The sequence below is a fragment of the Rhopalosiphum maidis genome, chromosome 1, assembly GCF_003676215.2.
Source record: "Rhopalosiphum maidis isolate BTI-1 chromosome 1, ASM367621v3, whole genome shotgun sequence".
Classification (NCBI taxonomy): Eukaryota; Metazoa; Arthropoda; class Insecta; order Hemiptera; family Aphididae; genus Rhopalosiphum; species Rhopalosiphum maidis.
The window spans coordinates 57,987,833-58,014,998 of record NC_040877.1 but is presented as its reverse complement, the minus strand read 5'-3'; the positions used below and the strand labels follow the sequence as shown (position 1 = coordinate 58,014,998).

General features: G+C 29.5%; 1 protein-coding gene and 1 long non-coding RNA gene across 3 annotated transcripts in view; one reads left to right on the top strand and one right to left on the bottom strand.

The window, feature by feature from the left end:
* The first annotated feature begins 1,028 nt into the window (after window positions 1-1,028).
* LOC113549104 lies at window positions 1,029-2,816 on the top strand. The gene is made up of 3 exons (XR_003404910.2): window positions 1,029-1,164; window positions 1,752-1,926; window positions 2,607-2,816. It is a non-coding gene; the product is annotated as an uncharacterized LOC113549104 (long non-coding RNA).
* A 2,737-nt stretch (window positions 2,817-5,553) lies between these two features.
* Window positions 5,554-27,166, bottom strand: part of LOC113560971 (calpain-1 catalytic subunit-like) — an 86,848-nt gene continuing 65,235 nt past the window's right edge. For both annotated transcript variants that reach the window (XM_026967119.1, XM_026967120.1), the window contains 11 exons: window positions 20,157-20,455; window positions 11,067-11,207; window positions 10,750-10,930; window positions 10,390-10,631; window positions 8,777-9,152; window positions 7,845-8,002; window positions 7,686-7,755; window positions 7,056-7,280; window positions 6,193-6,388; window positions 6,041-6,099; window positions 5,554-5,953 (listed from right to left, as the gene is read on the bottom strand). In XM_026967119.1, coding sequence (XP_026822920.1) covers window positions 5,927-5,953; window positions 6,041-6,099; window positions 6,193-6,388; window positions 7,056-7,280; window positions 7,686-7,755; window positions 7,845-8,002; window positions 8,777-9,152; window positions 10,390-10,631; window positions 10,750-10,930; window positions 11,067-11,207; window positions 20,157-20,455 — 1,974 coding nt within the window. In that variant the 3' untranslated portion in view covers window positions 5,554-5,926. The remainder of the gene's footprint in view (window positions 5,954-6,040; window positions 6,100-6,192; window positions 6,389-7,055; window positions 7,281-7,685; window positions 7,756-7,844; window positions 8,003-8,776; window positions 9,153-10,389; window positions 10,632-10,749; window positions 10,931-11,066; window positions 11,208-20,156; window positions 20,456-27,166) is intronic.

The window sequence follows — 27,166 nt, the reverse complement described above, 5'->3', positions numbered from 1 at the left end:
TCTGTATTTTTTATTATTTATTTATTTTTTTTTTATAAATAACAAACGATTGAATCTTCTTTGTTCTTTTCAAAAATGTTTACATGTTTTTTGTTTGTTTTAATAAAATAAATACATCTAAATACAAAAGTCAAAATGTTTATAAAAAAACAAATATTCGGAAGTAATCAAAATATTAATTTGATAGCCCACACAGGGCACACTGTTAATGAATTGAACAAGAATACAAGATATACCTGATTGTAATTATCTTATCTTAATCTTATGAATTTATGATAGTCCCAAGTTTGTTATATCCTAAAGATTACATTCATTTATCTTTGTATTTTTAAATGGCTACTTGACTGGTTAAAGTCACAGGCCACAGCCAATCCATATAATATCTAATACACGGATAACATTGAATTAACCCGATTAACTTCACTTGTAAAAGTAAATTTTTTTCCGCTTAGAATCAAATAGTGTTATTATATAATATACATATTTTGTATTATTATATTTATTTTTAAACAAGTCTTATATAAGTCTTATACAAGTAGAATAACTTTAAAACAATCAACATATGATACAACCTTTAATAAATAAATAAAATAAATATTTTCAAATTAAACCTATCTTTTCTTCAATTAATATGTATTTATTTTTTTAAATGTTGAAATATTATATAGTAAGAAGTTTTAAATAATATGAAAAATGCAAAATCAAATGTCGCTCGTTGAATCGTTAAGATTGGATTCGAATTTGCATAGCTTATTTTGTTAATTTTAAACTGATTAATAAAAATATGGAAACATTTTTAGGCCTTCATAGTTATATAGATACTAATGCCGGTCTTATGTCATCTTTCAATGACATCCTTCATTGTTCAATACACGTATACCCTGAGTTGGTTTTCCAAACAGGTTTATTTTGACAATATGCAAACATAGATAAATCTAAACAAAAAAACTAGCAAAATAAAATAAACAAATAATATTGTGGGCAGGGATGTCGTAAAACATTTCGTGAAATCGAAGTTGTATAAATACCGACTAAATCTTCACAGACAACATCAGTGTAGATCCAGAGTCAATAGACATCACATCAACATAATCCATTATTATTTGTTCTACTCTTCGAGTTCACCCGAATTCTCTTTTAATCATCATCATGTACAAGTTATTGGTGAGTACCTATATAATAATAAATAATAATAGACAATCTACGTGTTTATCGTTTTAAATTCAACGTGTTTTTCATGTCCTGGATTTACTTTATTTTCACTTTTATTAATAATGTACGTAGTACCTAATTATTACGTTTTGTTTTTAATTTAGTCATTTATATTGATTATTATTTTTTAAAACTATTAGCCATTACATTTTAAATGCACATTAGAATATTTTATAAGTCATTAATAATATTTATTCACTAACAATACTATTCATAGAATTTTCATTTTATTTTTTTGCATACAAACTTTATTTTTTAATATTAATTATAACGTCTCACCACAGTTTCATAAATTCGAAATCTGTGTAAACCGAATACCTATAGAACTATCTGTAGCCAAAAATATGGTATAGAAAACCGATTTTACGTGAGATAAAATTTACCTAATAAATGTTACCAATCGTATTTTATTTGAAGTTTATGTACGATATAATATATAATATAATATCATACATTTATACTACGTAAATATATTACAATTACATTATAGATTTATGTTTATGATTATAATACTTCGTTATTCCTGTTTCCTATTGTAGTTATTGATTGTCGCCGTCTTCGCTTTGGTCGCCGCCATTTCTGCTCAAAGCATTTACACCTACCCAATTACTTATGCACCGTATTACTCGTACCCATCATACGGCTACACTTATCCAGTGACATACAATCCATACATCACTCTCCTTCGTCGGTAGAGAGACATCATTCAGATCCGTGAGTATTAACACCTTTCAAATAATTACGATTAGTACAGTAATTACACAGGTATAGTGAGATATAATTTAAAATCGCAGATTGGGTATTGTATAAGACATAATACGATTTTACTTATAACTTTAAAGAACACCGGTTGTACCTATTAATTGGCTGTAATACTGTTGTGCCCGTTTTACCTCTCATACATGAAAAAAACGAAACACGTTTGCGCTCCATGAAATATAGGTGTTGTCCACAAATATTTGTGTTTTCCCAACATGTATAAAATGAAGTCATACAATTTTCAAAACCGATATCATAGAATTCATAATGTATAGGTAGTAACAAGGTATTTAATATAAAGTACATATTATCTATGTAGACATAATATGTAGTTTTATTAGATATTATAATACTTTTAAATTGGGTATTCAGTGCACTTGTGCCAAAATATGAAATAATTTTCAATAAATTCAACAATTTTTTTTTGAAGTCAGTCATAGCTTGTAAAATTGGGAAGGAAAATTTTTAAAACGACCAAAACCTATTTTATAGTATAGTGTTTAATTGTTTTGCGTTTTTGCTGGTAAAAGGTAAAATCGTGCTGCAGTGCTTCTATTTAGTGGTTAATTTATTGCAGCAGTAATTTTATTACATTTTTAAATCTTAGAAATTAAACTAAACATGTATATTTTCAGAAACACGTCATACTATGAAGAAACTACTGGGAATAATCAGCTATTGTCCAGTGTCATTTCACGAAGATACAATATAAATTATGATAAAATGTAATTACTCAATACATATTTTTATTTATATCATTAACAATTAATTTTTTTCATTAAGTTATTTCTGCTGTGTAAAACATTTACCTATTTATTCATAATAAAATACAATATTATGTAACACTTGTTAATCATTATTCTTATACCTATACATTATTTCTTGGTTATTACTTATTTATCGACCTTTGTAATGATTTATCACTTTTACCATTTATATAGTCAACAAAGGTCTGCAGTATTGTGTTTAAAGTTTGTGGATTACACTTTACGTGTGGAGCAATCTGGGCACTGGTATTCAGTGACCAAACAATACCGACAAAAAAATCATTATCAGCAATTACCGCAAGAAAATCATAAATTTGTATTTTTTTACATCTAACAAAACGTAAAACAAATACATTGATTGTTTGAAATTTATCGCGGTAGTCATTTATAAAAGGTATGGTTGATAAGTATTTGTCAGGGATAGCTCTTAAATATAAATGTAGTTATTATTAGACGTACTATCAGCCAATTGTATAATAAGTATTTTATACTAACTAATATGATACCTAAGCTATTTTATGTTATATTTATATTGTATTACTGTATTAGTAGTTTATTTTATTATCTTATTTATGTTCATTAAAATAAATTAAATTTGGGCAAGTAAGGTACATAAATATGTTTAATAATATATAATAGTATTAGTAATTATTTTATTACAAATATTATTGGTATTAAATCAAACTAATCTTTTATTAACTTTGTTAATGAACCTATTTCGCTATTTAACTTGTTGGAGTACTTTATTTATGTCGTACATTTCAGTGATAGTATACCTATATACCTTATTAATTACCCTTTTTGTTTGGTCTAATGTTTTTATTACCTAGTAGATATTGTTTTGTACCGGTGCAAAAATTGTATCTATTGTATTTTTAATTTTTTTTAATCTACGCTAATGTAGTAATGCAAAAGTTAGCTATAATGTCGAAAATTGAATTTTGAACACTTCAAAAGAAATCATGTAAGGTTTTTGAAAATATGTACCTATGCAATTTTTTTTATTATATACCTTCTTCATTTTTTTTCGTATATATATTTAAATATTTAAATATCTACTGTTGGTCTGTACTCAATGATCTGTAAAAAGAGTGAGGATTCTATAGGTAGCCACCAATTAAAAGGTTTTATAGTACAAATAATTATATAAATTTATTAACTTTTAGCATACATAATTATATATATATATTATATTTATAAGTATGTATAATTATTAATTGTAAGATTATCTTTTTTTTTTTAAATGCTTTATTATATTATTTATAAGTAATCGTTTGAATATTGTTTAGGAATACGAATAGAATTCAATCACAAACTTCAAATTATTTATCTTAACATTGTATTTTATACATGTTTTATTTGTTATTATAATGAATTTTTCGTTTTCATTGCTTTTGTACCGATCTATGGTCCTTATTTATCAGGTACACGCTCACGAACCTAGATCTTCGATAGCGGAAAAAGCTCAACTAAGAATCCACTGTCATTGCGAGAAGCCTGGATGATGAAAAAGTTTAAATAAGTCTGTATCAACTATTTATTTTAATATTCATCTAACTTTATAATTATGTATTATATTTTTTTGTGTATTTTATCTATATTTTAATTTTAATTTTATGTGATTTCAGGTGATTTTAGATGATGTTTCGTACTACGACCTTAAATTTAATTTTTTTTTTAATTTAAATTAATATAGGTTAATTGGTTTGAAAATAAATGCAAAACTGCAGTGATTCCTAACCTTTTTAGTTAAAATAGTTAGTAAAATATTTTGAGGCCCACTTACTTAATAAATAAGTAATAAAAAGTTAATTCAAATTTTCGAACCCTTGGCTTAGACCATAGACCAGCTTCTGCGGCCCATCGGTTGGTAACCGCTGTAATATTGTGTTAAAAAAAAAAATGATTTCATCATAAATTTATTATGTTAAAAGTGTTACCTATATTCAGTAGTGTACAATAATATATACACATTTATTGAATAAACACAGTAACCAATAACATTTTTTTTATCAAATAAATTGACGATTTTTGCTGAGTTACTAATTTATTAAGTTTATTCATTGAAAACGATATGAGTAACAGAGTAAGTGCACTTTATTTATTAGAGGATGTTTGCGCTTTGGTATTATCATTATTATTTTGATGATAACTTGTAAAAACTATATTTTTCTGTCGTCGATTATCGTATCGGGTTAATGTAACTGACTCGTATTTTTTTTTGATGTCATATTTGTTATCACCATAATATATTATATTATATTATATTTTTTAGTATTCTTATTGTTATCGGTTAATCGCTATACCTACAGTATAAACGCTCTACTTTTGTTGTTCCAAATTTATTGCTAAATCAAAAGTGTTTTCATTATAACCGTTACATATAAATAGTAGAATTTATTTCGGTGTTTATCACTAACTCCCTTCTCCAATGCTGTAATTATTGAAATGAGGATCGGTGCCATGGTCGTTAAGTTAAGGTTTTCTTTTAGCATCTGGACGTGGTTTGGTCGGTGTCAAGACACCCTCATCTTGCTGTTACACTGCCTGATGTTATAGGAAAAACGTGCTTTAAGGATTTATAATTGTATATAAGTATGTTAGGAGTATCTAATATTATAATTAAAAATGTCTAAAACGATAAATATAGAATAACATAAATGTATTTTTTTTAACTACGGCGAATTCTTTATAGTCTTCTATTTCTCAATTACTTAACTATTTATTTATTAGTATACCACGTAGATACATTATAAATGATAGTTTAAATGGTTAAATGATAGTTGATAAGTTAAATATTTTCATAACACAACAATTTGGAATAAAATAACATAACAAAGTTTATTATACTAAAAATAATTACAAAAATAAATTATTCGCTTTGGCCAGCAGTTTGGTGTCATCGATTCGATAACGCGTACAAACATCGTTTAAATAAAATAACAATATTATACATTATATGATAATATACGAAACAGGCGGAATACCCATTTTAAAATTACTAAGTTTTATAATGCCTGATTTGATTATGATTATATAAAAACTAGAAATCAAAAATTAATAATAATAATAATAATAATAATAATTAGAACCGTACAGATTGGACGTATTATGTGGCTTTAATGTAGTATATCACTTAATGACTGGCACTTATCTTTCATCTTTGGTACGTGTCGATGGGCCCGAAATCACGAGTAGATAGTCATCAAGATCAACTGTAATGATAGTAAATATAACATTAACTAACCTAATATAAAAATAATATTACAATAAAGTAATATTTGCTGATCAAAATAATTTACCTCTTCTAATGATAATGGGTTTCCTTTGCTCATTTTTGTGTCCAAACTGTGATACCGCTCTGGGAATTTATGTAAAAGAAAACATCAACAATTAAATAAAATAAATTTAAGTTAAATACAGCTTATAGTTTTCACGAAATCCGTCGTCTTACCGTGAGCCAAGTGCAGCCTGACCATGGCCATTATGAAACATTCCGAAGTCAGAATCCGGCTCTTCGCAAATCTCAGTACCAGGCATTCGAGCACTTTATTACTAACAGTACTGCCGGCTTCCCACAGCAGAGGTCTCAGGTTGTAGCTAGATGTCTTTGTGGGATTCACGCCTTTTTCGAACTTTTGGAACGCTATCTGTGGGTTAAAAACCAAAATGAAATTAGTAAGTAGTAAGTACGCATCTGACACATGACACGATTGACGACCACAACGGCCCATTTTAATGAGGATTTTTCAAGTCGTTTTAAGGGGTCGCGTATAGGCAATTTAAGAATCAACAAAATTTAATTTTAATATAATATATATTATTATATATATATATAATAATAATATAATTTTAATATACATAAATACAAAAATAAATTTTACACATTGGCATTGCTTATTACCGTTGTTGGTTTTTGAATAATTACAAAATTATGAAGACAATTTTTAAAAATACATACTTGACGAAGCAGATCAGTGGCTATTACTACCTATAGGTATTTCTAGAAGTATTTTAGGGTAAAATAGTTTTCTTAAGATCAAGAGAGGATAATAGTTTGGAGAAAATTAAATCCATTTTTGAATATAACAAATAGACATTTAAAAAAAATATTTTTTTCATACTTTTATGTTTTTTGCTATTTTTGTAAAACAGGAATGTTTTCATTTCCAAAATATTATTTAGGCACTTTAAATAATTGTATTACTTGTGTTTTTAACCGCCATAGAATAGTAATCACTGTTCTCCGACAGTGGTTTTTATAAGAAGAATGCAGTGGCATAACGTCTTCTTAATTCAACGAAATGTTTTAATTACCTTCCAGAACTGCAACATGTGCATTAGCACGGGTATGTCCAGTACGTTGATACGACCACTAATATTGACGTCCCTCAGCATTATCAGACTCTTACATAGCTCCAGACTGGGCTTCTCCGCCAAGTATGCCTTCCAGTGCGTCCGTAGTATTTTTTGCAGCTGGGTCACGTCCAGTTCCGGCGGATATTTGACCATGAGCTTAGTCAATAATGGTTTTCCGTCTGGCTGTAAAACCAAACCAATGCGTTTCAATTATTTATGATAGCATGTTTCGCTTCTGTTTGCTAACCGTGTCTTCAGCAAGTTAGAAATTCAGCCAAATTTAAGAAGGGGGTTTAATATTTTTTTTATAAAGCTAATATAATATGATTAGACAAATTAATTAAAATTTCATAAATCTATTAATTTTTTAAATAATTTTGTTTCCTCAATCATAAATATTGCTTATATCGAGTAAAAAAAATATAATAATATTATGATTAGTCTTATAATACCTATATAGTATATAGATAAATAGATAATAAAATTTTGATATTCATTAATTATAGAAATATTAATTTAGTATGGAGAATTTAGGAGTTATTTGAGAAGTTAAATCAATATTGCTGATAACTTTTAATTGATACTAACCAATATCACAGTGTCTTCCAGAAACTCAGCCGAAATATTTTTGAACACCATGTTGTCGTCATTCACTTCCCTATGAAATTGTTGATTGAGATATATAATATATCATGTCAATGAGAAGTTAATAAATAATAATAATAAACAAATAAAAATAAATTATACCATATGTTGCTCTGTTCGTCTGTCAATATACGAAGTAAAAATTTGGCGTCACAGTTGGGCACGTTCGTTTGCGGGACAACAATGTAATCGCCAGGAGGCAACGTGAAGAACGTTACCACTTCTCTCGCCACAGAATGGTTGGTTACATCCAGCGGTTGCTACAACGAAAATAGTCGTATTGAATTTTCAGTACGGGTAGACACTAATAAAATACGATTAGCACGGAACGATAACTTTTTGAAAAACAACGCAAATTTACCATAAAATTAAGTGTACATCTATACCCAGTGTCTACGTATACATAAGCCGTTTGGATCGAGTAGCAGTGAAAAAAGCATTTGTTTCGGTGTGATTGCACACACACACACACACACACAGACGGTATAATATTATTATTAGTTATTATGTGCGATATTATTAGAGAAGCTTCTTCATAATGAAAAAAAAAACGATTAAAGTAGATTATATTATGTTTTTGATAAGTACGGAGGAGCGTTATAATAATTGAAACACACAACAACAAAAAATACATCTCTCGTAGTCATAGACTTAAAAGTAAATAGGATAACTGTGGAATTCTTTTTCGTTATCGAAACGGTTATTAAAACGTTACAATTGTTTACGGAAATGCCATATCGCGTATAGGAGGTGTACCTATTATACTGCAGAATATCAATAAATAATAAAGTACCTTGGTACCTATACATAACAATATAGTCTTGTCGACTATTGTTGTGTTGCATAATTCGTTGCTCGTCGGCTGAATAATAATTGGCCCATTAAATGTATCATTATTATTTTCCCTCCAAAAAAATCCAGTAAAAAAAACCATTATTATCGGCGCGTTTGTTTGACTATCGCTATACGCCATCAATCAATCACCTCTCCAGATAATTTCCCGCGAATCGAATTAGATTAATTGAACTGTTTACCTGTTGTGCCACGAACTGCGGCGTCAGTCTGGACGTAGAATGAGGCACTTCGTAGACCGCAAAACCAATGGCGAACAGAGGCCGTGCCCCTTTGGCTTCCGGATCGGTTTCGTATTGTTGCACGACGGATACGACCACGTGACACTTGTTGCCCGATGTCCTGGGTATGCCAATGTGGAACTGGGGATTCATGGCTGTCGTTTCCGGGTGTCCTGGACCGCCGCCCGCGTTATATCCACTCCTCCACCGTCTCCTGGCCAGCACGGCCCGCCACGGCTGCTTCGAATGCAACGCCGGTTCGGTCATCCAGTCGTCCGGGCTGACGTGCACAATGTCCAGTTGCGTGAAATGTCTTGCGAAATCCTCGAAAGACATCCTGTGAACGACAAAACGAAAATTATATTATATGAAAGAGTGACATCCGACGTAAATTGTAGCAGTCTGTACATACGGCTGTTTAATAATTATACACGAATTGCACACAGTGTACTTTAGCAATTAGGAATTCCTAAGCTTGTGGATTTCGATTTGATAAATATAAGAAAATGCATTGCCATAAAATAAACATTGATTGAGATTATAAAAAATAATTGTGTTACCTATGTAGTACATTTACGAATCAGTGTTTATATTTGTACGTATTATGATTATAATATTATATTACATAAATGAACGGAAAATCGATTACGTAAAAAACTGTTTTTGCCTTACTAATTCTGGTTTTTTCTAACTTTTCAGTTTTTCATAATTATTATGAAAAGTACTAACTAAATTCACTTTCCTATCAGAAAAGATGTCGAAGTTGAAAATCAATGCATTTTTTTTTTTTATTATAAAACATTTTTAGACAAAAAAAAATATACATATTATTTTGTAGACTATACTTTTATTTTATACTTGTGATCTAATTCTTGTAATATTATTATAATTTCTTAATTTTTTAATTAGTGTTAATACATTTGGGCGTAACCCATCAAAAAGTGTACATAAATACCAATATTATCTGGCAATATTATTATATGAATTGTATGTATTAAAATACAAGTACCTATACCGGGACTATGGGTTTATTGATCTTGCGATATGAATTTCATTCTAATATATAATAAAATATGATTTGGCATATTTTTTTATAATAGTAAGTTACATGCCAAACACAAATTTAATATAATAACTGTTTATTTTTATTGTTTTTATTTTATATTTTGGGAAAAATATAAATATAATTGAATATACTATTTTAATTTTTAATATAAAAGTTGATTTTAAATAAATTAATTCAAACAATTTTGTTTTTTAATATAACCTGTTATAATATTTATATCCATGAAAAAAAAACCACAAGGGTTAAAAAAAATATATAGATATCTAAACGAAAACAAAACCATTTTATATATTTGTACTTATAAAAATAATTTTTTTTTTTCCATTTAAATTGGTTTTGTGGGATTATTTTTATTTAAATAAAAGTTATCATCTTAACAAATTAACGAATTAGAATATTTCTATTTTATCCAGTATATGTGTCATGAAGTACGTGACTTATGTAGGTTTTTCATTCGGGTGGGTCGGGTTGCAATGTAAAAATTTGCGTGTTAACCATGATTACTCACCAAAATTCACCATCGTTTCGCACCCGGACGCTGAGAAGCTCCTTGTCTCTACTAGATAGCCCGTCCCACTCCCAACTTCTTTCGCTCCAAGGTCCGGTCCACTCACCTTCGCCCCAAGGATTTCTCAGCCTTACTAACGGGGTATCGCCTAACGGACCTCGAACTCGTGCCAGACCCGTGACGCTGTATGCGTGCTGAGTCATTAGACCGTTCCGTAGCCTCAGTTGTCTCTTGTTCTCCTTCTGCAACACATAGTTTTATGCATGTCGTAAGGTTAGTTAGGATACTCAGGAGCCGGAAATATGTGAAAACTGCACTACGTCGCATAGTTTTCCACAACGCGCTTTGTATTTCACTCACCAGAGTGATGGTGGATATGAGCAACGATGACCTCGGTACGGCACTGTTGAGCACTTGGTATGTTAGGAATCGATCTTGGTTGGAAAGGCTGAAACTCTGGACGATGCCGCCGGTCAAATCTTGTAGTGCTCTAGTAGTCGAACATCCAGGTCCACTGATGTTTTCGTAGCAACCGTACAATCTAATTGAATAGTGATTAGTTAAATAAGATAATGTTTTTTTTTTTTTTTTGACATTGTCAAGACGTTTAAAACTCGACACCATCGCGATCATATTCAATAATCAATTATATGTTACATAGTTATTATTTTACTTACTTTGCGTATGCTTTTTCCAGTAATGCAGCCCAGAATTCAGTAGGATTGGCGGAACGCATGTAAACCAATCGTCCCCTATATGTAGGCAACTTGTCATCAACCAACACTTCTTTCCACTCGCCGAAATACCAAAACCGAAACCTAAAGTGTAACGGAGAAAAAATTTAGTTTGTAATATGATTTTTTTTAAGGGGGAAGGGGTTTAGACAAAGCTTTTAATGTAGTATAACATTTTTGATATCTCAAAAAACTTTAGTACATGTGTTTTCAATCTACACAAGTAACTTTTTGAAAAGAAAAATTCTAAAAGGTTTAATATCATATAATTAATACTATACTTGATTCCAAATATGTCTTAAATATGATGAAAATTAATAAAATAATAGTATCATTACTTTCAAATTACCATAATTAGAAATATTTTTCTTTGACTTACTAATGTGGGTTTTATGTTATACCTTAAACGTATAGAACTATAATAATTAAGTACATATTGTGTAGCGTCCTACTAAATGGAACAGTGTCAGAAATTACCTACATAATAATTATTAATCAATATTATTGTCCAACGAAACCGTATTTTGTATAGTTTTACTGTTTTACATATTTTATACCAGTTAAAAATGACAATAAAATATTAATAAAATGTCCAATATCCAAAATAATGAAAAAAAAACATACGCACCAATAATATATTATTATATATTATATAATTACACAGGCCCAGATTAAGATTAATTTTGAATCTAGATTAAAATGTTTCATCGGGTTTTTTAATTTTTTTTTTATCAAAATATATTATTGTCTATATACAGATCGTATTTTTTAATATATAATTGTATAAATTATTATCATAAGATAATTAATACAATGAATTTTTATTTTAGTAATAACTAATAAGTGACTATTGTAGATAATAAATTCTATTTAACACAACCCCTATTATCTTTGTGTGACTTTAGAGAGAATGGTTTCTTTCTTTTTTATTTGATATTACAGTATTTAAATGTGTAATATTAAAATATTATGCAATGTTCAAAAAATAACGTTATTTTGAAATTATTTTTTTAGAAAATCTCTTCTGTGAAATTTCAAAATTGATAAATCCAAGAATTTTTATCCAACCCAATCATAATGTATTACCCTAAATTACTGAAATTCGATATAAATTGGATTTCGTTCACAACAAACCTACACATTATTGCTCGCCAATTACCGCAGTCTGACTAGACTGCATACACCCCTATAATCATAAAATAACTCATAGGCGGTCGGTCGCCTTTCGGATATTTCTTTTTCAATGAACATAATAAAAATGCATTAAAAATAAAACAACTAATAACTCAACAAGGCGCCGGTGGTATCTTGAACGGTCATCAACCACTAAGTGGCGTCAATAAATCTGAAAAAGGTATATTCAGGCAATTCGTACGTGCATACGGCCTAGCCCATAACCTACATTATAGTATTTCAGTGCGAAATTCTACAAGTCACCGTAGGTTAGGGCAAGATCAAGGTCTTTAATTATTAAGATATGTGATAAACTGCATGCTAACGTACCCCCGATTCTTGGATACATTTTGGCGCCACTTAATGTGGTCGCCGTATACTAAACAGAACCCCGTGGCAGTGATTGTTCTGACTAGGCACAGTTTGACAACATTGTTTGCACCACTAAAATCGAAGAGAGTTAATTTGTGTTGGGTCACCTTCGTTTTATTCCATTCAGTTTTTTTTCTATTCTGACGAGCTGACGCTAAAAGATGTAGACGACTTGGATTATACTGAGTGATTCTTTTATCAAATAATATCCCTTATTTCAAAATCCATTAACGTGTTTGAAAATATTGTTTTTACACAATTTTCAGTAGAAATAAAAAATTTAAATATTTTTTTATAGTTATATTTAAAAAAAATATATTGTTCTTCGATTGGAAATTGTGTAAGAACAATATTTTCAAAAACGTTAATACATTTTGAAATTATGAATATTCTTCAATAAAAGAATCACATTGTATAGATAAGTTAGGTATATGTATCGTTTCTCCATGGAGTGATGTGGTTACGAAACAAGACGAGACGTGACGAAGACGAAAAAACAACGACGTTTTCTGCCAGACAACAAAATTCATCTTAGATAATAATTATTATTTATGTTATTACCGGGCGGTCGATTTATTGTTATTATTATTATTATTTTAATTGAAAAGAAAAAAATCTGGAAAAAAAATGAAAGTATGTATTATTACCCGGTCAATGTTCGCTGGGAACAAGGTTTATGATCGTAAAAAAGTGGTTTAAACGATATATAAATACAATAGTAATCGATAGTCGGTTGGAGGGTGGGAGATAAGGAATTGCCCGGTTCAGGTCGATGGTGTCAGTATATTATTATATAATATTATGTAGGTATTTATTATTGGTATTATTACTATTGTTAAAACAATCGTCGAATAGATGTGTCGGTTGCGCGTCGAGGCGGGGTGGTTTTGGTGCGTTTAGTTATTGTTATTGCAATAAATTGGGCGCAGGACGGAATTGGTAAATTGGGTCTCAGAAAAAAAAAAATAAAAAAATATTAGTAAATTTATCTCATTTTTTTAATATCTTATCATCTTTATCAGAAGTTAATAAATTATGGTATAAATTAAAATATGTGTTTTTTATCTATGGTATAAATAATTAAAAAAAATCTTACAGAAATATGTTTCATTATAAAAATAGCTTATTAAAAAAAAAAAAAAAAATATTTAAAAAGTCTTAGTCGTGAAAAATTTAGCATTTTACGTCAAGTCGATATAATAACTGCGAGCATTTAATTTTGTTGATAACATTTTTATATAAGTATTTTGAGGTTTTTGGTTTTTCGAATGCAGCGACCTTTAATCATTCTTTTATAAATCATACGAATATTTGAAGATTATTCTCCTTATAACTTCAGTGTCTGCATTTTATTTTTTTTATGTTACTCGATTTTTTCGTAGGGCAGAAGTATAGTGCGTTTGGGGGTGAATGTACACGATTAGTTACGGATTCTATTACGGATTCTATTACGGATAACTTATTTGTGAATCTGTAATAATAATCGGTTGGGAGACGACGAGTGTTGGCAGTGTACATCATAATACAATATTAATGTACCGGGAGTAGAATTGCCGGATTGTTGTAGTCGCGTGCTTATATATTACGACCTTGACCGTGACCTTGTTGGACAGGATCACCCGACGGCTATTTTACACCACCATCATCGACGTTCCGAAACCTTGCCAAACGGGATAGTTTTTTACGTTAAATTTTTTCTTGTACAATTATGTAACATAAAATTAATAAAATGTTTAGTAAAAAAAAAAAATATATTTTTAACACTCATTGTATTTTAATAATTGTGAGAGATATAACAAACGTTTTTCAAGAGTTCAGTTTTAAACTTTTTCCCGTATAGTTTCTGTATTAAAATTATATCATACCCATTTTGTTGTAGGCAAAATAAATTTGCAATAATTCTAGTGAATAATATTACAAAATCACATAATGATTAATGTAAGTATAGAAATAGCTTGGTAGATAATAGTTAAATAGTATAGATATGTAATTTGTGTAGAGATATATAATTAGAAGCTGTTGTTTCTATGCAATCATGTAAAATACAAACCAACAATATCACACGGTCGATTGTTATTATAATAATATAGTATATCATTTTCAAAAATTGCGTATTAAATATTTATTATAATATAGTAAATTGAATGTAATTGTATTCACTGGAATATCAAGAGGAATAAAAAATGGGTGTAGTTAATTTGCACTAAAATTGACCCTAAATATTTACAATGCGTGTAATTTTCACAAACATTTTTGAACTGCGTTTGTAATTTGCATCATCTCAGATTGTGAGAAATAAGAAATATACTTTGCACCTAAATTCAAACCGATTAGGTAATAGGTATTATATGATCGTATAAGTTAACTTCATAGTTTTATGTACAAATCTGTTTGAAAATAAGTGATAACTTTAAAGAAGTTGAAAACTTGAGGATTTTAATGATAAAACTGAATTAAATTTATAGATTAGACAGTACACTGTGAAATTATTCAGGCATTCGTTATAAGTGTAGACGATAATGACGTAACTGTCCAAATATGTGGCGGAAATAACGAATTATTTATACATAATAATCAGCTAAATAGAAACGAAAAAATTAAATAACAAATTGATATACATGTATACATATTATATATTACGTTTAAATGTAATGATGCTGTGTTATAACGTGATTTAACAAGATTACAATGGAATTGGACGTCAAACGTTGATATAACTACCAGATAAAGGAGGGTTATTCTTATGTTATGAATTATTAAAAAACTGGAAATTATCAGAATTCTACAGTAAAGTTGTACAATATAGGTTAGATAATGGGTACATACACATTGGACATTGTTGAGTACTATTTATTTTTAATATAACACACTATGAAGGTTACTATGAAAATCATAGTTAAATATTCTTGTTTTATATTGTATTTAAAAAAAATGTATACGGTTAAAGGTACCACCTGTACACGTGGTAGTTATTACACTTCTGCAGACGATACCACCGGCAATAATGAATAACACGGACGTCTGAGACCGGACTGCGCGAGAAAACGAAAACGGACGGAAAATGGTTAAAAACGAAATAATATGATGCTCGCTTTACTCACATTTGCCACATTATTATACGCGTTTCGCACTGACTACGACCTTCCGACATGCAACGCATCATGATATAGATCTGTTATCATTTCGCCCTCGTCCTCCTCGCAACCCTCCCACTCGTTTTCTGTTTCTTCTGTTTCTCACGACAATCTCGACAACACGCTTGTAATATATCTATTATAATAACATCACATACGTGCAAACGCCGCGGCCGTAAATAAATCATAACTGCGCGAGACACGCGAGCGGCTCTATACAGTAATAATATTATAATAATATCATATGAATTTATATGGCCACGGGTATAAAAGTACAATATTGTTTTATAATTTTATAAACGACAAAAAAAAAAAACAAATTGTCGTATGTTCTTACTGCGTACAAGTTCAAAAGCGACGGCGTTTTGCCGCCGCGGTGACTGTAAGTATATACATTATATGATTATTAAATCGTGCGTGCACTCTGGGCAGGTATACATACACCGGGAGCGATCCGACAGCTATATTTTAAGACCGGTAACCGGCCGAGTGAAGAAGAAGGGGACAACGAAAAGACTTAGAAATACATACATTATATATATAAATACGTGTGTGTGCGTGTGTGTGTATATATGTATACCATATTTTCTCTTCAAATTATGGAATATTCTCGAGACAATATTCACCTCGGACGAACTACCAAACCGAATAGTGATATCTCTCGATTCGAGTATCCTAGGGATTTGATAAAGCGATAAAGGTAATTAAAATGAAAATAAAAATTTAAAATTTAAACATAATTTAAAGCACATTTAATTGCTTTGGCGTTTGGCTATAATCAAGTGCTTAATATACGTATTGTCGGACGTCGCCGGGACCGTAAATTCGTTACTTCACGTGATTTGCCGGAGGAAGATAAATGTCATAAGCAAGGTAATTATTTTTATCTCTACGAATTAAATTTTTCTCTCTGTCATATTATTTTACGAATATGGTACTTTTCGAGCTCAGGACGTGGGCGTGGGTATGAGCAATTTTGCAGGTCAACATATAACTAGCTAATAATATTACTCTCGGACAGTCCACAATAATATACGTCCAGACCGGTTCCGGTGTATTTTATTTGTTTAGGACTTAGATTTATCGCATATGAACAAAAAATAATTATTTTAAACGATTGTTGCCATAAATGGACATATTTTATGATTGATGCGTAAGTGATCGAACGTATCATATCACTTCATATAGTTTATATGACGCGGGCCGACGACACAAGGGAAATATAATAAATATAATTAGGCAAACGCGAGTATAATACAAAGCATTAATATGTATTGTATTGTGCATAGTGTGACTTCCTCGAGCGATGGTCCCTGAACGATGCAAATACATTATTCTCCACGAATTCCACTCACACCTACGCCATCACACGGTCGAGTCATTATAGATATTATTCATATAATGCGAACACGTCGACGGCGACAGTGCACGAGCGCGGAGATCTATCCGCTTGTGCTGTTGCAGCAGCATACCTACCGTGGGAATGACGCTACTGGACACGGATGAATACCGTTAGGGCTCCAGAAGTAAAGTCGTATAATAAAATATGACACGCCGTATGCATAATATGATATACATGTTATATTGTTCGACGGATGATATTGAATTTTTCAGTCCGACGATTGTGACAAAGAACCACTAGTCTTAGAATTTGACACTGCTTCAGTGGACTCACGATGATGAGGAGATAGATCCGCCCCAATGCTTTTTTTACGTTAGGTATGAGTGGTCAAATTATTATATCTCAAGATAAGAACTTAATATAATTATCAATAATTAAATAATAACTGATTGGTATGTGTTATGTTAATTCTGTATTATTATTAGATTTTAAAAAAATATTTGGAACCATTTCCTAGTGTTTTAATTATTCAATAATATTGTAGTACTATATTATTATAAGGGGGTTATTTATTTGGCACTAGTTAAAATCATAGTGATATAATTATTTGTAAAACCATTTAATACATAATTAATACTTATAAATAAAAATTATTTAGCAAGTATTTATAAATTATAGTATTATAGCATTATATTGAGCGTGTTTTTTAGCAGGTGTCACCGGGAATTAGTGTAATAAAAAAAAAAAAAAATCGAAGAGCATAATAATATTTGTTAGTTGAGGCTTATACGATTATACAATAGATTTGAATACAAATTACCTTTTTCAAGATGATATTAGACATATTTTCACGCGTGTATATGTATTTTATATAATTACGATTTACGAATTATTTATCCAAGTATTTATTATAATTTGTTAGTGTGATCTTATGTTATAAATTATAAACTTCTTTTCTAACTATTTTTATTTTACTTACATGACCGCTGTCATAAAAATCTCACGGTAAATATTCAATCAGTATTAAAGTCAATATAAAATTATGATATCCATCGAACTTTTACTAATATAAGCAATTTTTTGTCAATGTTTATAGGTATAAGAATAAAATATTTTTATTGCTGTAAGATTAAATTCTAGTATAAGTACTAAACTGGTGACTAACAATGAAAAATAAGACAACAATTTTAAAGGTAGTTTTAAAAATATTATGTAACATTTTGTTATGTTTAAAAAAAAATAGTTTTATTTTATCTAGATACCTACATAATTAGTAGTATTACAGAGTTAAATGTATACATTTTTTACATAATTATTTTTATTTGACTAATTAATTTTGTCCTTGGGGGTGATGTTTTATAAAATAGTTATGCAATGGTTGAATAACGATATAATTCAGAGAAATAAATATCATAGTTATACATAATTATTAAACTGTGATTTTTAATTACAATGGAAAAATAATAGACTTGTGAAAAAAAAAGTCATAACATTTTGTATTGAATAAAAAACTTGTATGAATTAAATAAAATTGTTTTTAAATCAACAATATATTATACTAATATAGTTATATCGTATTAAGATAAAAAAAATGGACATTTGTATAAATTATATATTTTTTTGATAACAATCATCTGTATTTAAAAAAAAAATTGTTTTTTTGAATGATATCATATATACATATATAGCATATGTATAATAACAAAAAGTGTACGTTCTTTAGTTTTTTAATATCATTATATGATAAAAATCGTTAACATCGTTCTCGCTGTTAATTTAAATGAAAAAATGAAAAAAAGAAAATAATAGATTTAAATTCATATAATAAATAGACTGATAGACTGAATGTTAGGACACTACAATTTTCGACCAATAATAATTAATATAATGAAACCATGTAATGGCCGCTACTTAAATAAAACTAGAAATCTTAAAGTAGAATTCTACATGCTCACATCATGATATTATAGTCGTTAATAACATTTTTAATACAAAACACGATCACTAAATGAGTTCCACTCAAAAATCGTTTTCCAAATACCGACTGAGATGATTTATAGCTTTTAAATTTAATATAGCAGCTGCACATTAAACACGTTGTAAACACGCCGCCTCTACATAGCGACGAAAACGCCCGCGCGTTGATTTCCCCCCGTCTTCCCGCAACGAATGTCCTACAACCCAAAAGACCATCTCGATCTGCAGTTTATTATTTATCTAAAATGTCTTTATAGTCTACAAAATTTGATTAGTGTTGTACATGATCACTTTAGACCAGTACTAAACATCGCCACACAGTGTATTTACATGTTAGTGATTAACTCGTTGACTATTATTATATTAGACTTGGCCTTAATTTACTGTTGTAGGTACATTTAAACACTGCTCTACATCCTTTACTTTGTGTTATATATTCGAATTATTAAAACGTGTGAATTTAAGATTTACTATTTAGGTATTTAATATAGTTTTTATTTAGCAGCTGATAACGAAGTATAATATTATGTACATTAGTTTTAAAACTATAATAAATTAAATATTGATTAACATGTTGATATTATTATTTTGTTATTGTCTATTACGTCCGCAAATATTTACAATAACCATCCAAATGCATTTAATGCATCATTCGACTAAGATCTGTGCCACGAAAGATATTCACTGTTTTATATTAATATAATATCCAATGTAACCTCTATGAAAACTTGTGTGAAATATCAAATAGATTATAATATCAATAATATCATTGAAGCAATGTGCAATACATAGTAAGGGATATCATATTTTTATATTTCACATCCATTTGGTGTACGCAATATATGATCTATATTTTCATCATCCTAGACAGATCATCAAAATCATTGTATCGTGTAAGATTTATTTCGTAAAAATATATTTTGATAAAGTAGATACATAAAATACGATATTGTGAAATCAATTTCAGTACGCGGCGGACACTTTTTACTGTAAAATAACATGTTTTAATGTCGTGTGTATATGTGATTTTAGTACCTGAACAGCCCGCAATAGGACGTGGTGGGGTCGAACGATTGGTCAAGGGGTACGACTCTGTCGAGGAACTTCGGCGTGAGAGTCAGCGATGATACGGCAGCTAAAAAGCTGTGGTCGCCGAGTTCACCCGGTTCGACGCCGCATCGTCCACCGCCTCCGCCGATGGTACCGTTGCGAATCGGTTCACCGCCAGCACTTCCTCCACTGCCGCCGCCACCAGCGCCAGTCGACACAACTCCGTTTCCCTGAGACACCAACCGCGTCGAGTCCACCATAAACTTGGGTCTCTGACACATTTCCTGAAAATTAATAATCGCGGGTTATACTATATATTATTATAATAATATGTACACAACGTGTATGTGGTTCACGAACATTGGATTGTCGTATATTATAATGACCCGCAGAGCTCAAGACTTGATAAAAATCAATTAAGCACATGTACCTTAATATGCATATTAAAATTTTTAAATATGCGCTATCGATAATATTGTATTATGCAGCGAAATATGCAATAATACGAGTGGCAAATAAATTATTTTGGTACTTAATTTTTTTCTAGAAATTTAAAGTAGCGGAGAAAACAATGTTGTGTTTGATTCATCAAAGAGCTTATTATTAATACGAAAATAACTACATATTGTAGCGTTTTATTTTTGTATTCTGTACCTACATCAACTTATGGTTTTAAATAATTAATTTTCAATTTTCGAGACGCTATAATTGTTTTGTATATCTACATAATTTAATTAATGAATTAACATAGCTTTTGGTAATATTTAATCAAACAATAACGGTAACTGTAACGCTATGTTATATAATATATGTTTATTGTATAGGCTCGACAAACTATATTTAAACAATAACTTTCTATTATTTCCGCATCCTACACACGTATCTGCAGCTGCTTATGAAATAAAAGACTTAAACAATATTTCGTAACAATTGAATACAATTTGTCGTCTATAATTATTTTACAAAAATGTTAATATTATATTTGTTATGACTGATGTCTATTCCATATGAATTTAAAATTTCTAAATTTGACTCGATCAAATTTGATTCGACTTAGGTATGCACAAATGCATAATAATCAGCTGTAATCGAACTGACATTCGTGTCTACATGTATACGAAGATAGTGGTAAATCGTAGAATGGAATTAATTTAATATGATAATTTTAAAGCCAAATTAGAGTGGTTAATTATTTTATAAGTATAAAAAGAGAATAAAATAATATTTGAAATTAGGTTGAATTTATACGTAAAAAAGTCATACTTTCGAGTTAGTTCAATATAATCACGTGACAAAATACCACACGGTATATATAGTATAATGGTGCTCGGTGCTGAAATCACTCGGAACTAATTATGCGGTTCCATAAAAAGTTATCTTTCAAATAGCAACACGCACTAATGACCACCGCAAATACACACATATACACACACGTGCACATAAGAAATACACGGCACCTACCTACCTATATATTATACTAGATAATAACGCTCGTCAACGTTTACGGTCGACCAGCACAAATATATAAATAAAAAAATGAGTCCACTATGATTTATGACCATAATAGAAAAAAAAAATCTTGAGCTCAAAACGTAAAATGTAATATTGATCAAGCGTTAATTTAAAATACATATCTTCTATAAGAAAAGTATTAAGTACAACTGTATAATGTATTATTATTATTATCGAGACGACCAAGTATTTTACTTAAAATCGAAACATTACAAGTATTTCTTACACTATTACTATTAAAAATGACTGGAATGCACTTGCAGCTATCTAATTGTGTTATATTAAAGCGTTTGTGGATCATCTATTCACCCATTTAGTGCAAATATTATACTTATAGTTCTCAAAAAATTTGCCGTGAATAATGTGTGAATACAGTAAATCCGACCTTCTATTTAATTTAATTTAATTTACTTTTAATAACGATAATAATTGAAAATTAACACATCGAAAATAAATACAAATACATGTTGGTATACATTTTATTTATAGTTTGTATCGGGGTTTATCGTTATACATGTTAAATCATCAATGCAATTATATGTTTAAATATACCAGAAAGTATTAGGTACTATACAAAATTGAAAAGTAACAATCAATCGTACCTGTGTGACTGACTAAAAAAATATTTAAAAAGATTAGTATTTTTGGCGTATTTTATACATTATCTTATATGTATCTTGTACTTACATAACAACACTCATAATTTATATTTTTATTATTTTATATATACTACTAATCGAAGTAATCGTTGACTACGAGAATGGTTTTTACCTTTGATGACAAATAATATTTTAATGCCATTGAAATCATAAAATATACGAAGCTTAACAAATAACTAACAACTAAAACATTATACAATATATTATAAAATAATTATACAGATTTAAACGAAGTATAACTAAAATGTATACTATAAAACTGAGAGATGTTAAATATTTATTTTATTATTAAATAAAAATATTGTTTATATAATAGAACGTACAATTATCACACTGATAATGTATTTATCACGTATCTATACCCACAACTGATATTTTAAATTTCTTAGACGTTTTTGTTGAGAAAAAAATATCAATACCTACATTTGTCATTTTTTTTTTTGTACGTAATTATATATTGTGTATATGTTAAATAAATTTATATCTCATATCAGATCCAGACGATCCAGTCAATTAAACACAATGACGAATGATGATTAATTCAATATATAATTAATATTTTGCTCTTGCAATAAAAATATAACTAAATCTGTTATTAAAAAATGATCATAATTTTAATCCCGTTATACAACTATATATAAGTAATATTATATGTAATGTATCTATACATTTATTACCATGATGCATTTAGAAGCGTTTCGACTATAAATCGTACATAATAATATGCAATTTGAATTTGTAGTTGTGAAATCCAAAGATTATAATGAGTATTATAATATTTTATTACTATTAATACTATTCATGTAGGTACCTCTTAAATGTTATTAAATATAATACACGAGATCATCCCGAAAATCGTTGAACACGTTTTAAGACAGAAGGCAAAAGCTATAAGTATGCAAATATTTTTAGAGAATCTGCAGATAATATTAAGAATATAATAATTACCTACACCACATACAATGCATATCGTGCAAGTGTTGTTCAAGTTATCTCGTACGGCGGTAATAGTAAAAACACGTATAAACTAAATCAAATCGAAATTCAATTTTTGTGGTCTACTTCGTCAGAACATTCAAAATCAGTGATTAAAATTCACTAGGTTCTTATTATGTAGTTCATTAATCACTAAATAAAAAAAAAAAAGCTCACAATTAAAGACAATCAATGAATGTTCACCACTCTTATACAAATATCGAACGCTACACGAGACTATAATTAATAGGTAAATATACTAATTTTTTTTAGTAAGAAAAATGAAATCTGTATAGTATTTTTAAAATAAAAATATTTTATTATTTAGAAAATTTAATTGCATAAAAATTAACGTCAAAAGAAGAGAAATTTGCATTTTATTTACACTTGAATATTATATTGTTGCTCTTGCTAAACGCTACTATACCAACAACAAGTGAACTATATATGTCCGACTGCATCACGCAAAAAAAAAAAAGTAGCGCGCTACTTTCAACCACTGCTTAGGACTATCCAAAATAATTTAATGGTGTGTGCTACGATAAAAGCACTCAACATTAAAAAGAAAAAAAATTATCTCGTCATGACACATTTTACCTAAGCTGGCACATTTCTTTTTAATCCATACTACGTCAATACACTTTCAGCGTAATAGTATACGAAATATAATCGTGTTCAACAGCGACGATAAAAATTACAATCGGCACATTAACACATTAACCTAACCTTAACGTGAGGTTAACATAATATTTCAATGTGTACATAAAACATCTCAACATAATAAATATATGTATATCAAACGCATTTATAATTTAATGGTAATGTTTGAATTTCAAGTTCACACCGACGCAACGCTCACGAATATTATATAGGTACACATTACAATATTATTATATGCATAAACATAATATTATAAACGTGAGCGCGGCGATCGTTAGCTCTAACGATTTATCGAGTTCCAGAAAATATTGCAAATAATTTCTTTAGGACGATAAAACCTTTGTCGTAATAATATCGATCAGTCTGTAACGAAAAAAAAAAACACGACTAATAAAAACCATTATTTAGACTATACGATTGTGAACGATGATGGTACAACAGTAAAGAGCCCTTAAAACCACTAGAAAGTGGATAAATTTGAATTATTTTTATGCAAAATTGTTCTTACAAATAGTTATTTATTTATGATTTACTACCTACCTAATATTTTATGTTTTATAATTTATTCGTTAATGGCCAATTTAACACAATTTTGAAATGTCGTTTCTTAATTTAATAGGGCATAAAAACTTGATAAATAGCATTAAAACGAATTCTCGAAAATCATATTGCATTTTGAATACAATTGTTTATCCTTAATGTTAGGTTGCAATCGTCCATAATCGTTGTACGAAAAAGGTAAAGTATTCACATCGTGTTGTGCCCATTCGAAAAACAGACAGCCCATGTGTATAATACCTGTAGATAGTCTTCGAGTTCTCCGACGTCGAAACAATTCGGTCACCACGGAAACCCCGTGTGCGTACTCCGCTGCAGAACATTACGGATATTAATAATTAAAATCGACCTCACGGCGTGGATGAACTCGCTCACACCCACACACACACACACACACACATATATACACACACAATTCATCTCCACGATGTCTAAATGATTTACGACTTCAGAGCGTCCTGCGACGCTATTACGATACGAATTCAGCGCCAGTGTTTCGTCTCTTATTCTCTTTTTCTAACAGCCAAATTAGATATTTTGTTGTTTATTCCTTTCCACGCTTCGGTCTCGCCATGTTTTTATGCAATCGAATACACGAAATCTCGATGATATATCGATAACCGAGACGTCTCGCCGCGTTCTCCTTCAACGTTTTACCACCGGTCATATATGTGACGCTTGGGATGGCGAATAATAATTACCTATAATACGTTATCGTCAAAACAATATTCGAAACGAGACCCCCGAGACGTGTGACGACACCATGCTCAACAGTAGTGCCAATAATTTATATTGTAATATATTATTTATGGGCGTATTACCTCCCGCAGTCATACTGATAGGTTGTATGTCACAGATAATAAGGAATTTAAAATTTATATCAGCGGTGTTTCCATAGGCCGCATACAATGATACACGTACGTATTATATTATATACCACGGGGTTACATATTATATAAATACATAAAATACGTGATACGCCGACAACGTTGATCAGAGAGAGGTAGTCTTGTGTATTCTCGCTGTCGGTCTATGTGATTGAACTTACGGTACCTAATGAAGTTCGAATCTCGTCTGATTGAACGGACTTTGGATGTATGGCTACTGGAAATATAATATAATAATATATGCTATGCACTATCCGCAGGCTCGTTTGAGGAAAACTTTAGTAGCTTGTTCTATGAACCGATGTTCATTCATTTTATAAAGACTTTGAGAAGATGGTCAGACAGTCGACGTAATACTTAACCTTCAATAAAGTGGTTATATCACCAAACGTAGTATACACGTGCCAAACTACAAAATATATAATAATGTATGATAATAGTTATGATAACATATTAGCCTAGATAAAAATGTGCTATCGGAAGCCACCCACAAAGTCAAAGTTATAGACATAGAAAAAAACTAACAATAAATTTAAAATAAATGTAGTTGTAGCATAACAAAATCTATAACAGTATACAATTTTAATTAAAGCGCAAAGGTTGTTTTGTTAAAATAATGGTTTTGTAATAATAAACAAAACAATAATGCTGCGTGTATAAATAAAAAATAATAATAGTAAAAATGTTTCATTCATTTGTTTATATAATATAATATGAAAATACTATTAATATGGTCAATATAAGCATAGGATTTCCCGAACTGATTTTGTAAAATTATACAATACAATATTATACGATGTCAAATTTTAGCGTTCATTTGATGGAAATGTGCCGACTCGAGTGCATCTCATTATATTATTTACTTCGTGTAAAAAAATTGTTCCGATTTCATTGAATGGTAAACTTTCAGTAAGAATGTCTACAATTGACAATCGTATATCCACTGCCATACGTGTGATCTAATGATAACTCATATTGTCCTAACCGTTGTAATATTATTTATGTTAAAGATAATAATACATTATAGGTACCGTATTTATCTCGTCTTCGTAACGTCAACGGGGCGCCGAGTACTCGTTAAAATAAAATCACACACCGTGTTTGAACAAAATAATAATAATAATAATAATAAAAAACAAGTGAATTACAGTGTATTGACCTGTTACAAAAACGCACATAAGATATAAAGAAAAAATTGAACGCTATTCGTTTTTCAACGGTTTTGCTGCAATTAATTAGTTCAAAGAAGTGTACAACGTAAGTGAGAAGACATAACAACTGCAGTTATATTACCCATTATATTTAATAATAACACATAAACGCTTGTTCCGAGCATGTATATACGTATTGTGAATATGTTTAAAAAAAATATTTTTTTTATACGTAGGTAGAAGAAGTAATTAATAATGTATAATTTAATAATTAGCAGTAAATGTAAAAACGCGATGTTCACACTGTGCTCGAAAGTGATAATGACAACATCGACAACGTATGATATAATATTTTAGTCGATATGTAAAATAAAGTAAACGTTTTTATTTTGGGTTTTTATGTTTTAGTTCGTATGAAAACGCGTCACCAAACGTAAATATATTATATAAATTTCTCCGAAATCGTATACGTTGGTGGGCTCCGTTCGTAAGGACCCCAAGCGCGTTAATCGTATAATTGGCACAAAAAACAGCAATGACATAATGATAATAAGAATATTTTTTGGGCGTGTAAGAGCCAAACGCTGTTATAA